Genomic DNA, 15,156 nt, shown 5'->3' with positions numbered 1-15,156 from the left:
TGAGGACAGATCGTTTCCCTCCCCCTGGCAAGAAGCTAACCAAGCTGAATCCTCTGTATCTCTCGGTTGCTGAAGTATATTCATCTGTGGGAAAACATCTTGCTTTGAACAAATAGAGCGCACGCTCTTATTCCACGTTGCCTGATTCGGGCTCTCGGAGTTTTAAAGGGATTGAATGAAGAGCTGAGGTGAGTAGGGTATAAATGTATAGTACCCCTGAGTGGCGGCACGAGGCCTATGCTATGGTGGACAGTCGTTAGGTAGACTGGAAAATATAACGTTAACTAAACTGGAATATGTAACGTTAACTAAAATAGGCATGTTAAAATGTACCATATTTCGTTTTAGGTGTCTGGTCTTCCTGCATTTAACTAACTTAAATGCTTTGGTGGATTGGCTAGCTAACGTTATCCAGGGTGGTCCATTGTTTGACTGCGTTGTTAGCTAACGTTAGCCCAACACTGAGGTGTCTAGTCGGAAGCCAGACAACTAGCTCTAAAGGCGTCCTCATCCGAAACTGTTTGGAACAGTTCGTGCGCATATTATGATTACATTTTGTGACGTTGTTCGTTTTAGTCTAGAGAAAGGTGCAATTGCTTCCCGGAATTCGGGGCGTTCCTGCATATGGGCATTCCTGCAACTGCAAGAACTCCTATCCACTTCACATTAACAGCACTTACAGTTGACCGGGACAGCTCTAGCAGGGCAGGAATTTGCCACACTGACTTGTTGGAAAGGTGGGCATCCTGTGATGGTACCACGTAGAATGGCCTTACTGAAGAATTCTGTGTGTGTGTGTAGTGGTGTGTTTACGTTAAGGGCAGGCATTCGCTACAGACAACTAACATTTGTCTGTCATGAATGCATTTTATCGATGACAATTTTCATGCACAAATACCGTGAAGATCTTGAGGCCCGTTGTCGTGCCATTCATCCATCACCTCATGTTTCGGCATGATAATGCACGGCCCCATGTCACAAGGATCTGTACACAATTCCTAGAAGCTGACTATGTCCCAGTTCTTCCATGGCCTGCAATCTCACCTGACATGTCACCCATTGAACACGTGTGGGATGCTCTGGATCGACGTGTACCAGAAGGTATTCTATTTCCCGCCAATATCCAGCCACTTCGCACAGCCATTGAAGAGTGGGACAACATTCCACAGGCCTGATCAACTCAATGCAAATGTCACGCTGCATGAGGCAAATTGTGGTAACACCAGATACTGACTGGTTTTCTGATCCACGCCCTTACCCCCCAAGAAAGTATCTGACTAACAGCTACATCTGTGTTCCCAGTTGTGAAATCCATACATTATGGCCTAATGCATTTATTCCAATTGTTTGATTTTCCTTATGAACAAACTCAGTAAAATCTGACATTTTTGCTCTTTATATTTTTGTGTGTATATGAATAACCAGCAGTCAGCCTAAACCATTCACTATTCTAGCTAGCTATCCCTGTAAATGTCTTATTTTCCTTGAAGCTTCCAGGTAAGGGAAGATTGAGCTTTGTTTGGTAACATTGATCAGTTCTCCTAGACACTAGCTTCGAATCTAGGTCCACACATGAAAGTAAGATGTTCCCTTACCTTTGCAGAAGCTGCACATGGTTGTCACAATGGTCATCCAAGCCTTTGTGGCTCTGTCCACACTGTTTAGTGGCAACACTGATGCAACTCCATCTGCATATTATTAGTACCTACATAGTTTATGAACTAAACATCTATTTGTCTCGCTGCAGGTGAAAGATGACCCAGTTTTTACCCCCCAATCTGCTGGCCCTATTTGCGCCCAGGGACCCCATACCATTTCTGACCCAGTTGGAGAAGCTTCCCCATGAAAAACACCACAACCAGCCATACTGTGGCATCGCTCCCTTCATCAGGCACTTTGAGGTAAGGCAAACCTACCTAGCTCTTGTGCAATTAAACTCTTCGTGAATGACATGGATAGTTGGCTGTTTTGTATATTATTTGATTGAATGCCTTTGACCCTCTAACTTTTGGACTGTTTTGATAGGACCCCAGAGATGCCCCTCCCCCCACTAGGGCAGAAACTCGCGATGAGAGGTTGGAGAGGAAGGTGAGAATTGGTAGAGGGGTCGCTTCCCTTTGTGGCCATTTCTTTTGACTTTTTTAGTCAAACCTCAATGCGTATCTGAATAAGACTGGAAATCTTCCGTGGGGTGTACTAGTATATGGCTCTAATGTAGATATAAAGTAACAATTTGGGGTTTGAGTCTGAGGGGCCTAGCTAACCTGTTTCTGTTTTACAGAGGAGGGAGAAGATCGAGAGGAGGCAGACGGTTGTGGAGACAGAACTGAAGCTCTGTAAGTTGACATGGATGAGCTTTTGTGACCTTCATACGATTTACTGAAAGTTGATGAAAGTCAGGTTGTAATATTTTCTTCTGCCTTCTAGGGGATCCACACAATGACCCCAATGCTCAGGGGGATGCCTTCAAGACTCTGTTTGTGGCTCGTGTGGTAAGTGTGCATTATACAGGCTACCTTCCATGTTCCATAGCATCTTTACCTTCTCTTCCATCCTGTCTTGGCCACTGATACTAAAGCCAGGTAGTGATTTAAACAAATTAAGCATACATTCTCTGCAATAAAATGAAAACCAGGCAGCCACTTCTTGAAGCATAACTTACATTTTTTATTGAATGGTATGAAGCCCAGAAGTGTGTTCTGAAGACAACTCTAAGACCAGGCTGTCAGTAAACTCTACACTGTTGTATTTGGCGCATGTGACAAGTAAAATTTGATTTGAAACTGGGTTTTCCGCTAAGTTCTGATGGGATGGATGTTAACTGTTATCATTGCTGCAGAATTATGACACCACGGAATCCAAGCTTCGCCGTGAGTTTGAGGTCTACGGACCCATCAAACGGGTAAGTTTACTCTGTCTCCTAAACCACCCTTTGGTTTTATAATACAACTTATGAGACATTTGTTAGTGGCAATTGGTCCTCTGTGTCCCCTCCCCCACAGCTTGTTCAGCTAGCGTTATTATAGTCGCTCTCTTCCAGATCTACATCGTCTACAACAAGAGGTCGGGGAAGCCCAGAGGCTACGCCTTCATAGAGTATGAGCACGAGAGAGACATGCACTGTGAGTACAACGAGAGACCAACCCCCTCATAACCCACCTCATCTCAAATGAGTCTGGATGCTGGGAGGGTACGTGGGTGGGATAGTATTTTTTTGAAGGACTGAAAAGAAAGGTACCGAAAAAAATTCACTAGATCAATTTTACGACCATACAAATGGTTCGAATTTCACTATAGCTTTACAAGTTGTACCAGTTGGGGTTACTGACTTTTAGTTAACATCAGCACCTTGTACTCTTGCCCAGTGCAGGAGGAACCCTCTTGACTGAATAGCACCTTTTATGGAGCAAACTGGCTAGGCTCTGTTTTTAAAATGTAGCTATTTTCTGTACTGCACAAGCAGCTTATGCTGTCCTTGGTGCGATTTCCCTTTGAAAGGCCAGGATCAGTGATGGTTTCACATTTATCCATAGTCCTAGGGCCACTCTTAATATCTGCCAAATGTATAAAAAAAATGAATTAAAAAAATAGTGTTCACACTGCTGAGCCACACCGAGCTGTACTGCGCTGGCCTGATTATGCTGCGAGGACATGAATGGAAAGTATCCAAGCCAGCAGAGTATGGTTTGGATTGGCACAATGGTATGAAAAGGGTCAGAGAAGGAGAACTAGCTGGAAAGTAGGCTTGGGCAGTATCCAGATGGTCATACCCTCATACCGACCTTGTGTCATACTGGGATATTTGGTATTGCCAGTTAGAATGCTAACGACCGCATTGCTAACATTTTGTAACTCAAATGATAGTTTGCTGCAAGCACAAAACCAATATTTGCCAGCGAGGCTCTTGATCCAGGAGGTTATTCTCTGCTTTTACCAAGTGAATGCTTGATTTAGAAGAAGCTAACCACTTAGCTAGTTGGCTAACTAGCTACTAAATTAGCAAACCAAATGCAGAAGTTGGCACATTTTAGGCAGTTAACTTTTAGACTTCCCATAGTGTAATTAAATCACCTGGCACATGCTGCACAACAGTGAGTCACTCCCATGGCTCCGGTCTCATAGTTGTGTGCCTGTCAACAAGCACCACATGACTGGGGACTACTATAAGCTTCATAATAATGTGACAGGTGAAATGAAGAACTCTGTTCTTTGTCTCCTAATGTATTGCACAAGTTGATTGTGGGTGTTAAGTAGCTACAAATAAAATGTATTAATGAACCTCATAGTTGAAACGGTGTTGACGGTATGGAAAAACCATCCCGTGTCTTTTTCAAATACCCCGGTATACTGCCCAAGTCTATTGGGAAGGGGGTTAAAAATATGGACCCACAGTCCATACGAGTTAAAGATTAAAACTCTGAACACAAGGGTCCCCAAAATCCATCCATCCTTTATATTTTTACAACTGAGTTTGGAATGGCGATATGTTATTAATTAGGGGAAACAAGGTGCTGAGTGCGTTTTGTGTGATGTCTGTCTTGTGTGGCGCATGATGACCTCTTGACTAACTCAAGGCTACGAAAGGGTTTCTGTACTGCACTTGTCTGAGTGAGTGCAGTTAGTCCAGCCATGACACTTGTATGTGGCGGTGCCATTTGGTGGGAAGGTTTGGCCTATGTTTTTGTATGTATAAACAACTTCTAAGCCTTGTTCTTCTGGTCACCTTGAATGTCTTTGCTTGCTGTAGGTTAGGCCTGTAATAGTTAGGAGTGTTAAGTCATCAGTGGAACAGGTAGGTTTCCTGGTTGGACAACCAACGGTAAGCTACAGGTCACCAACAGGGTAGTTCTTCCCCCTAACTTGTCTGGTTAACTTAGGTACCCTCATCTCTGTGCTTTTGTGACACTAGGCCATTTCTATCAGCTCATATCAGTGGTCCTCCACCCTGGTCCTGGTGAGCTACCATGCCAGCTGGTATTATTCTCATTGATCGAATTAAAACAAATTATCAGGCAGAAGGGTGTTCCAGGTGTAAATCAGTTGCTCTCTAAGATTGCTATTTACTGGCCACCTTCCAGGCCGACTACTTGCCAGATCTCACAACACCTGGGTAGGTTTTTTTCATGTCAGCTAAAAATCATATAAAATAAGAATCTGACGCCTGACTGCTAGTTGGTGATGAGGCAAGGCGACTGCAGTGTAGCTGGCCTGGAATGTGGCCGCTGATTCATTGCTGGAACACTTAGGGTCATGCATCCAGGGTGCAATGAACAGGCAGGGAATAGTGTTCCCCAGGACCAAGGTCGCCCACCATTGGTATGATGTGACTCAGGTGAGGGTTGACTTGTGAGGGGATGTCAATGCTGGCTCTGCAGTGTATTAACTGTTTGTTGTTCTCATTGCCACTGCAGCCGCCTATCTGTGATGGCTATTGGCCAGAGCTGGCTTGCAGATGATGATGATGGTTATGATACATCTACACCCTACTACCACAGCTCAGTATATGGTTGGTATGATGGGTTTGTATGATGGGTAAGCTTTCTTTCCACCCTCCATCCTCCTATTTAGGGAAGAGGAGCTACGTTCAATGGGCAAAGCACCTTTTTTTTTTTTTAAGCTGCTTAAATGTTGCTTGAACAATACTGACATTGATAAGACGGATCTGGTGCTTTGACCATTGAACGCACCCCCAGGCCATTAGTCAGTTAATGGGTGCCTTTTGAGTTTTCCTTTTGTGTTAAAGCCACCTCGGATGTATCCCTTTTAATACTTATAGGCCTAGGTGCTTTTACTATTTTAGTATTTGTTGTCTGAAACAGTATTTTATCAGGTTCTCTTGCATAATCATTACGAAAATGATTATTTTTTTTTGCATAACTTTGCATCAAAAAGACCACACGCCCAAAATGAAATCCCCTAGCATTGTAAGTTAAGGTCTTTTCTTGTGTGCGTCGAGCTGGCTTTAATGGAATTGGCTTACGAGGGGACTCAACACTTTTACAGGAAGGCACATACTTATGCACATATGTAGCTTTGCCCCTACTATATAACTAGGCAAGAGCAGATGTTGACGAGCATAGCGATAGCTCATTCAAACATGGCAGTCATCTCACCCCCAGATCTCTTTACCACAGCTGATTGTAAGGATCCGGTGTATATAGCTAATAGAGCCAGTCAAGTGAGGAAACATGTCACCACTTGAACTTGCCTACATTTATTCTAGCCTACACCAAACACTTATCTAATTTTCTCTAGGTGCATACCTTTTTCTTAATTATTATAATTTTTTTGATATGCACCATATGTGTGCTTGTATAGTAAGAATGTATTAGGCCTTCTTTTTGGGGTTGAGTTAAGGCAACCCCGACCCCCCTTTGAGTGAAGTCCTCTCTGATTGGTTGAGAAGGTAATGGTTTGTGGTAAGACAAACCCGGATTGATTAGTGAGGGGTTGTGGTAAGGCCCCCTGGTAGTATAAACCTGTGAGGTGTCATGAAAGTACAGTGATGATTTGCTATGATCTAGAGGGGGTTCTGGTAAGGCCCTCTGGCTATAAAAGCGAGTGGTTCTGGTAAGGCCCTCTAATTGGATATAAAGAGGAAAGAGTCCTCTGCCGTTTCCCATTGGATCGTCTACCACAGCAGAGCAGACCAGTGTAGAGGCCAGGATGGGTCATCATGGATCCTGCTGAATTCTTTGGTCATAAGAGACTGATCCCAAGACTGTCTGGCCCAAGGGAGTATATATTTGTGTGTGTGTGTGTGTGTGTTCTGAGTTTGACTCGGAAGCTGCAGACTATGTGGTGTTAAATCTGGCAGTGGCTGGAGCCTGCCAATTTGGCTTGCAACTGGAAGCCCTATGCTCCCGGCGGTTCTGAGTCCGACACTGCGCTCTTGTCCAGGTGGTGGTAAGATAGTTGGTCAAAACAAACACAGCAGCCCATAAAGCCTCCACTAAGGTATGTGTATATAACTTGACACATTTTCTCATATCGCGATGATTCCCTCCACTATATCTCCCCCTCCAGACAAGTATTACAAGGTCAGAGGTTGTATGTAAGGCAACCTAATTTACATCAGCCTCACTATATATAGTCTGAAGCACAACATGTATAGGGTAAGAAGATATGTTTGTGTAATAAGCAGCATTGTCATACAAGGTTGTGTATTCTGGCAATTGGAGTAAATATTCAAACCAATGTCACTGGTATTTTATGTCTCACTGAACTGGGGGCTAAGAACACCAGAAGTGGTCGTGCCAGTGATGATGGCTATTGCAGGACGTGCCTAAGGTGTCAACATTTGCAGGGCAGTATCCACCTGGTTTGTCATTAACCACGTTTCCATCCAGTTTTTGAAAAGTCATACCATATTAAAGCAAATCACGACAGCTGTGATGGAAACATGAAGTTTCGGTACAATTTTATTAATGCAGAGTTTGACAAGGTGGGATCTTCCTGTAAAATTAAATGTGTGAAATAGCGGTGTTAGTGCTTTTAGGTCTTATCGAAGTAAAAACTGGAGTCAAGCGACTCCAATTCTATGTCTCTGGCAACCATGCAGTTTAATAGGCTACAGATAAAATAGATGAATGATGAACTTCACATGGTGATGAAAGTGCATGGCGATGAGCTTGATTCTTTCCAATAAATGTTTGTTCTTATGCTGGTGACATGATGCTTGACTGCTGTTTGACAAAATATTCTCTCATTATCTTGTGTAGACTAGCCTACCCTTACTGTATATGCGAGCTGTTGGCTAGAGCACACGCCAAGACCAGCGTAGGCACATTTACTATTAAACGCAACAGTTTGTGACACTTGGCTGTTAAATGTTTGTATAAAAAATAAATATACATGAACATTGTCATCACGCGCTGATTTTTATCTGCAACAATTCGGTTTGGTGGGAAAATTCACGTTTTCTTTAATGTGGATTTAAGAATATTTGCATTAAAATCTGTCGCCAATTGGGTGGAAACCTGGCTACTGGTATAAAATCCCCAATTCCACCTATAAGAGGCTAGACTAAGTGGGTGGCTGTTTGATCCATGGGGGTGACTCTTATTCGATGTTCCTTCTGGGTAAGAGGTTGTAGATGTGACAATTAGGTGAACATGCACAAATGCATTTCTCATCAATTTGTCAGGTTGGGTAATATAATAAATAGTATGTTGCTATATGAATTACTGTCTTGATTTATTTCAAGTGCACAAGCATTTTTCACATGCTCTCAAATGCACTCCGCATCAAAGTACTGTCAACTGCTTGGACCACTCGTTTACATTTAATTCATTTAGCAGGCGCTCTTAACCCTAATTTCTCCTGTAAGTCACTGGATAAGTGCTTTGCTCAAGGGCACATTGACAGATTTTTCACCTTGTCCACTTGGATTTGAACCACCAAACTTTTGGTTACTGTCCCACTACTCTTAAACTCTAGGCTAACCACTAGGGACACGCAATATTCAGTAATAATGCATTATTGGTAATGGTCTCTAGCTGACACTGGTAGCTTTAATGCATTTTTACACAGAATCCCATGAGATTAAAGTTATACTTATGAAAGGCTGTGTATTTTCAATATCACTATGGAGCCATTTAAATGCATAGTTGTAGGTAAATCTTAGCCAAAGCTACCTGAGCCTTTCATGCGTCACACTATAATTTAAGGGTATGCATATAATTGATATTGAGCATTTTTGCTAGCTTCCTTAGATGTATTAGCTTATAGTAGTGGGCAATGTCAAGACCGTTGATTGGTCTAATCTCCTCAAACTCAACTCTGGACCCCGAAGCCAGTTCCCCAATTGTTCCCCTCTAATTAGGGACTGATTTAGACCTGGGAAACCAGGTTTGCAATTGAGGCAGAACAGAAAAACAGCAGGCTCTGGGCCACATAGGTTGAGTACCCCTGGTCTAAACTATGACCTTTTAGCTTCAAGGTAAAAAAACTATGACCTTCAAGGTAAAAGGAGCCACGCAACAGTAAGAGGTTGACCCTCTGACAGTGTGGTCACTTGACCTAAGTAAGATTTAAATTATTTTAAGCGACTTTTCGGTCTCTGGTGCTCCACGTTAAACAGCAATCATTATAGGCCAAACTTCAATGTTTTTAAAATATATTATATAATGCATACAATAAAATGGAATGTTTTGAGATTTTAATGATTAATGCGTAGTTCACACAAAAAAAAAACATTTCTATCTGCTATACCGGCTCACTTGTAATTTGCGGCTAGAATGCTTTTCTTTATCCCTCTTTAACTTTTTCAAAATAAAGATTTACTTAAGTAAAGTGCTTGCACAACAAAATACTTCTTCAAAAAAAGATTGATGTGCAGGTAAATGCAGCATTTAGTGGTGGAAAAAGGTCTACTACTACATGGTCTGTCTGCCCAGAGAGCAGCTCCACACTACCTCACCTGCTCCTGGTCAGTATATTCATGCACTCTTTGTTAACCTTACCTTTGAAACCGCAGAGCTCCATCTTACCCCTCTCTACCTTTCTCTCACCACCCCCCCCCTCCCTTTCCTCCAGCTGCCTACAAGCATGCAGACGGGAAGAAGATCGATGGAAGGAGAGTGCTGGTGGATGTTGAGAGAGGCCGCACTGTAAAGGGATGGCATCCCCGCAGGCTAGGTGAGGACCTGCACATGATTTCTGTGACTGTATAATTAACAGATTCTCTTTGCACTGGCCATTTAATGAATCCCTTTCATGTTTCATGTCAGTTTTTAAATACAAATCATAGACACATTTAATGTATCCTCAACCAGGCGGTGGTCTTGGTGGGACAAGGAGAGGCGGGGCTGACGTCAACATCAAGCACTCTGGAAGAGACGACACCTCACGTTACGATGACCACCCCCCAATTGGAGGGTGAGTAACTACACTGGGCCCTTGGGGTGGTCCACTAAGAGAGGGTTATGTTACCCTATTCTAAATAGGCCCTATCCATTAGACCTGAAAGAAATGGATAGATGTAGCAATATAGAAAAATTATCTGAAGACAAAGGGGATTTATTACCATATTCCTTAGTTACATCGATCCAATTATTTTAGATCTATGCAAGTCTAGAGGGTATGGGCTAGTGGTAGACTTGGGATTGGACATTTTGGTGTGACTGACTTGAAGTTTTCTGTAGCGGTTTGTCAGTTGACTGTTATTTTTGCCCTTCTCTTCACCTCAGGGAACGAGAGCGCGAACGTGGACCTGAGCCCAGAGGGGAGCGCAGAGAGCGCAGCCGTGAACGTGGGGGGGAGAAAGAGCGTGGTGGCGAAAGACGGCGGTCCCGGTCCCGGGAAAGACGCAGGCGCAGCTCCCGCTCCAGGGAGAGGGGTGACAGGGGCCTGGCAGGGCCCGCAGAGGAGAGCGTAGGGGGTGGCAGGAGGAGAGATCGAGAGAGGGAGCGGGGGGGTGGAGGACCAGGGGGAGACAGTCATAGCAGGGAGAGGAGCAGAGACAAGGGTGAAAGGAAGAGGAGGAGCCGCAGCAGAGAGCGCAAGCGAGACCGGGAGAGGGGCAAGGGTGGCGAGGGGGATGAGGGCATGGGGCTTGGAGACGGTATGGTGGGGGAGGGAGGAGAGAAGATTCCTGAAGAGCCTAGTGTGGGTGAGGAAGGGGGAGAGGTGGGAGAGGAGCGCGGTGGGAGGGAGCGGGACAGAGACAGGGAGCGGGACCGTGACCGGAGGCGCAGCCACAGGGACAAGGACCGGGAGAGGGACCGGGAGAGGCACAGGGGGGACAGGGAGAAGGACAGGGAGCATAAGAGAGACAGGGAGCGGGGTGGCGGGGAGCGCAGGGAGGACCGGCATGGCTCTCTCCTGCCCCCCTCGGCCGAGCAGGACGACGTGGGTAACGGGGAGGCGGGGGAAGCACCGCCCCAGCCAGAGGAGAACAGCCAGGATGGGTTGATGATGGACCAGGAGTCGGTGCAGTCGGGGGAGGGCTACGTTTCCAATGAGAACGGCTACAAGGTGGAGACCCAGGCAGACGAGTACTAAGCGGGGCGTTGCCATTTTTAAGTTCCTGTTTTTTTAATTTTATATATACAACAAACCCACATACCCCTTCCCTCTTTGTGTGAATGATACTGTAATGAGCTGCTGCCCTGTTAGAAGCCACAACGGAGCAGTGTAGGTATAACAAACTGTCTTTATGGGTTAAGTAGGGTTTTGTTTCTTCTGTATTTGAACCCCCACAAAAGGTCCACATCACAAAATAATTATTTCAAACCCGTCCCTCGGTTCCAAACTGAGAACTGTGCTCACTGTCCCTTGACATTCACTCTCTCCCCCAACCGGAACTTTAATCTGACATTCTGCTCTGTTTAGTACTTGTCTGATTACAATCCCTTTACGAGTGAGGCAGAGATTGCATAGTTATGTTCAAATATTTCTTTTCTTAAATATCTATTGGTGTTAATTCAACCTGGGTTGTTTTTCTGGGGGTTGTTAATAGGGGCTAAGTTGTTTAGGTTTTGTAACATCCCCCCAAGTGATTTGTATCAATCCATGATCCCACAAAAGCAGATGAGAAAATAAAAAATATATATATTTGAGCCTTCATATGTTCCTTTTTCACTTTAAAGTACAACCCTGAGAACATCTTACTCAACTGTCTGAACCCATATGTCTGTATTCTCAAGAAAATGTACACCAATAGCTAGGTTTCCATCCAATTGGCGACAGATTTTCATGCAAATATTCTTATGTGCATAAGGCATTATATGCCTTTTCCCACCAAAGATGTTTCCATCCAATTGACTTGTTGCAAATAAAAGGCTGTGCGTGATCTAGTGAAAATAAAAATGTATTTTGCGGTTAAATTCCGATGTATCGAAACCCATTGAACTAGCTTTTCTTTAACGCATTTAACCCCACTGATTGTTACCAAAAAATGTGTTATATAGCGTGTGCCCGCTTTGTTATTGGCAGATGTCCTCTAACCAACAGCACGAAGTTTGCTAGAGCACACATATAGTCTATATGAGATGTGGACAAAAGAGTGAGTCTTTATTTTTCAAACAGCAGCCAAGCATTGACTATCATGTCACCAGAATAAGACCCTGGATATTTATTGGAAAGTAACATCAAGCTAATTACCGTGCAAATTCACCACCCTGCGAGTTATATTAATTGATTTAATCTGTAGTTTAATGAACCGCACGCTTTCCGGACTAGTAGTGGGAGGACCACATGTCAACGCGTGACTCCCAAGTTTAGGTCGATATGATGGTTATTGTATCAATATTTGCGCATAAGTGTTTCCACTGACATTTCTCGCATTAATTTTACCAACACATTCCACCTTGTCTAGTTGACATTTGTTTCCGTCAGGCCTGTCATTACTTTTTAATCTGCCGTTCTTTGCTTGCATAAAAAGGTTGGATGGAAACCTGGTTATTGAACAAGGTTGAAAATGGGGGGGAGAGTAAGGAAATGTGTTGCAAAGTGCATGTCTACGAGTTGGCCAATATTGCTCATTTTTATTCTGTAAAGCAAGATGGGGGAACCCCCTGAATGGAATTGTTCTGATTCTTCTGAAATAAAGTTTTTAACATTTTTTAAATATTGAACATTTAGTCGGTCATCCTTTTCAGTAATCTAAACTACCAGGTTTATCGTCGGTTGGCATCCGACATTATGGTGCATTGCTGCCACCTACTGTACTGGAGTGTACTGTACTGTACTGAACTAAATCATACTTTATGGGGCAAATTTCACGCCATGTGTATTGCATTTAGACAGAAATAAATTGTAAACACGATAAAAGTTGCTAATGTAAACATATTTTCAAGGAAGAGTGAAATTTATTAATCAAAAGCTAAACAATTGAAAGCAATGTATTTAACATCAAAAGCAAAACCCCAAAACTTGCAAACACTATTTTAAAGTGAGAGCAAAACAAATGATTTAAAGGTTTTCAGTTAATCTTTCCCAACAACCAATCCTATTGAATCCATTTTGCCTACACTCTTGCCTGCATTTTCTACCTTTTGGTTATGCTACTCACATCTTGGCTCTCGATTTCTTTGCTTTCACTGCCAGTTTGATTAAGTTTGGGCTTTTTTTGTGAAGGGTGGTATTTAGAGGGAGGTGTAGACAATGAGTCTCCATTGGTCCACTAGTTTGAGGGATGGTTCACCTTAACCCAATCAATTAACTTTCATATTATTTTGGCTACTTAACCGGATGGTCTGACGTCACCACTGCAAATCTTTCTCCCTGTGGCACCATGTTCTGAACATGGCAAACCAGTTGCTAACACCTGTGCCGAACTTTGGGCAACAGGTAATTCATATGTTTACCTAAATAGTTACATGGTTTGTCATTAAATGTGTTTGACACACTTCTAATATCTGTACATTATTGACCCGTGACTGACAATTTTGAAGTACGTTGGCTTGTCCGACTAGCCAAATGGATATGGAATGAATCGCAAGACTAATGTTCCAGATAGCCACTGCCAGCCATAGTCAAAGGTTTGCTCAGAGCGGGTTAGCGAGCTAGATTGAAATAAAACAGCGACAACCCTGAATAGCTATTCCCATAATACCTGAAGCCTAGACCCAATCTTGCCTGATACCATGAATTGTATAATGATATAATTATAATGATATGCTTATATACTATAAAACGCAACATGTAACAATTTCATGTATTTTACACAATGCCATACACGTGATCTGCGGTTGAGCTGCTGGTCAGACATACTACCAAATGCCCTAAAACGATGGAGGCGGTAGTACGTCTGACCGGCAGCTCAACCGCAGATCACGTGTATGGCATTGTGTAAAATAAATGAAATTGTTACATGTTGCGTTTTATATTTTTGTTTAGTATATAAGCATATCATTATAATTGGTAGAGAAATTAACATTAAATTCTCTGGCAACAGATCTGGTAGACATTCCTGCAGTCAGCATGCCAATTGCACACTCCCTCAACTTGAGACATCTGTGGCATTGTTGTGATGAAACAGCACATTTTAGTTGCCTTTTGTCCCCAGCACAAGGTGCATCTTGTGTAAATACATTAACGGCAAAATAAATATATACATAGTCACATTCACTATTGACTTTAGGATATATGAACCAGTTTTCCAAAGACACTATTGTGTTATACAGTTTTAAACAGTTTTTTATATACAGAGGAAGGAGACATGAACCTGCTCTCAGAATATCTCTCTCAGACTGAGGAGCAGGCAGACAAACTTCCCAAATAGGGGCGAAGCACTCAAAACCGACTAGAAAATAATACAAAAATGGTAAGTCCAAAGACCTCTCGTATTGCCAACCTTACTACAATGGCAGCAAATATTCTTATGAATTCAACAAAACATAATGAAAGGAAACTTTATTTATATCACACCTTTTCCTGAAGTGAATGGTTTCACTCACTACTCTACCTGCGAACTGCTGCGTTCTTTGACATCTACATTGCACGTGAGGTTGATGGAAACTCTACATTTTCACTTTGTCACATATACAGTGCCTTGCGAAAGTATTCGGCCCCCTTGAACTTTGCGACCTTTTGCCACATTTCAGGCTTCAAACATAAAGATATAAAACTGTATTTTTTTGTGAAGAATCAACAACAAGTGGGACACAATCATGAAGTGGAACGACATTTATTGGATATTTCCCCCCAAAAAATACAAATCAAAAACTGAAAAATTGGGCGTGCAAAATTATTCAGTCCCTTTACTTTCAGTGCAGCAAACTCTCTCCAGAAGTTCAGTGAGGATCTCTGAATGATCCAATGTTGACCTAAATGACTAATGATGATAAATACAATCCACCTGTGTGTAATCAAGTCTCCGTATAAATGCACCTGCACTGTGATAGTCTCAGAGGTCCGTTAAAAGTGCAGAGAGCATCATGAAGAACAAGGAACACACCAGGCAGGTCCGAGATACTGTTGTGAAGAAGTTTAAAGCCGGATTTGGATACAAAAAGATTTCCCAAGCTTTAAACATCCCAAGGAGCACTGTGCAAGCGATAATATTGAAATGGAAGGAGTATCAGACCACTGCAAATCTACCAAGACCTGGCCGTCCCTCTAAACTTTCAGCTCATACAAGGAGAAGACTGATCAGAGATGCAGCCAAGAGGCCCATGATCACTCTGGATGAACTGCAGAGATCTACAGCTG

General features: G+C 43.0%; 1 protein-coding gene across 1 annotated transcript; it reads left to right on the top strand.

Moving 5' to 3' along the window:
• The first annotated feature begins 5 nt into the window (after positions 1 to 5).
• On the top strand, positions 6 to 12,578 carry LOC112233975 (U1 small nuclear ribonucleoprotein 70 kDa). The gene is made up of 10 exons (XM_024401941.2): positions 6 to 188; positions 1,748 to 1,901; positions 2,026 to 2,088; positions 2,282 to 2,336; positions 2,428 to 2,492; positions 2,840 to 2,902; positions 3,041 to 3,122; positions 9,538 to 9,639; positions 9,777 to 9,879; positions 10,191 to 12,578. Exons 2-10 carry the CDS (start codon positions 1,755 to 1,757, stop codon positions 11,002 to 11,004), a joined length of 1,494 nt encoding a protein of 497 aa, XP_024257709.1. The 5' UTR covers positions 6 to 188; positions 1,748 to 1,754; the 3' UTR covers positions 11,005 to 12,578.
• The last annotated feature ends 2,578 nt before the right edge of the window (positions 12,579 to 15,156 follow it).

Source organism: Oncorhynchus tshawytscha, linkage group LG09 (genome assembly GCF_018296145.1).
Source record: "Oncorhynchus tshawytscha isolate Ot180627B linkage group LG09, Otsh_v2.0, whole genome shotgun sequence".
NCBI classification, from domain to species: Eukaryota; Metazoa; Chordata; class Actinopteri; order Salmoniformes; family Salmonidae; genus Oncorhynchus; species Oncorhynchus tshawytscha.
Note: the sequence above shows the minus strand (reverse complement) of the source record. Positions and strands in the feature narration are given on the sequence as shown.

What these genes read in the sequence shown, in the direction of transcription:
- LOC112233975 (XM_024401941.2), top strand. Translation starts at nt 1,755, where the DNA reads ATGACCCAGTTTTTACCCCCCAATCTGCTGGCCCTATTTGCGCCCAGG. An exon ending in GGAGACAGAACTGAAGCTCT is followed by an intron (nt 2,337 to 2,427) that starts GTAAGTTGACAT and finishes TCTGCCTTCTAG; the next exon opens with GGGATCCACACAATGACCCC. An exon ending in CTCTGTTTGTGGCTCGTGTG is followed by an intron (nt 2,493 to 2,839) that starts GTAAGTGTGCAT and finishes TCATTGCTGCAG; the next exon opens with AATTATGACACCACGGAATC.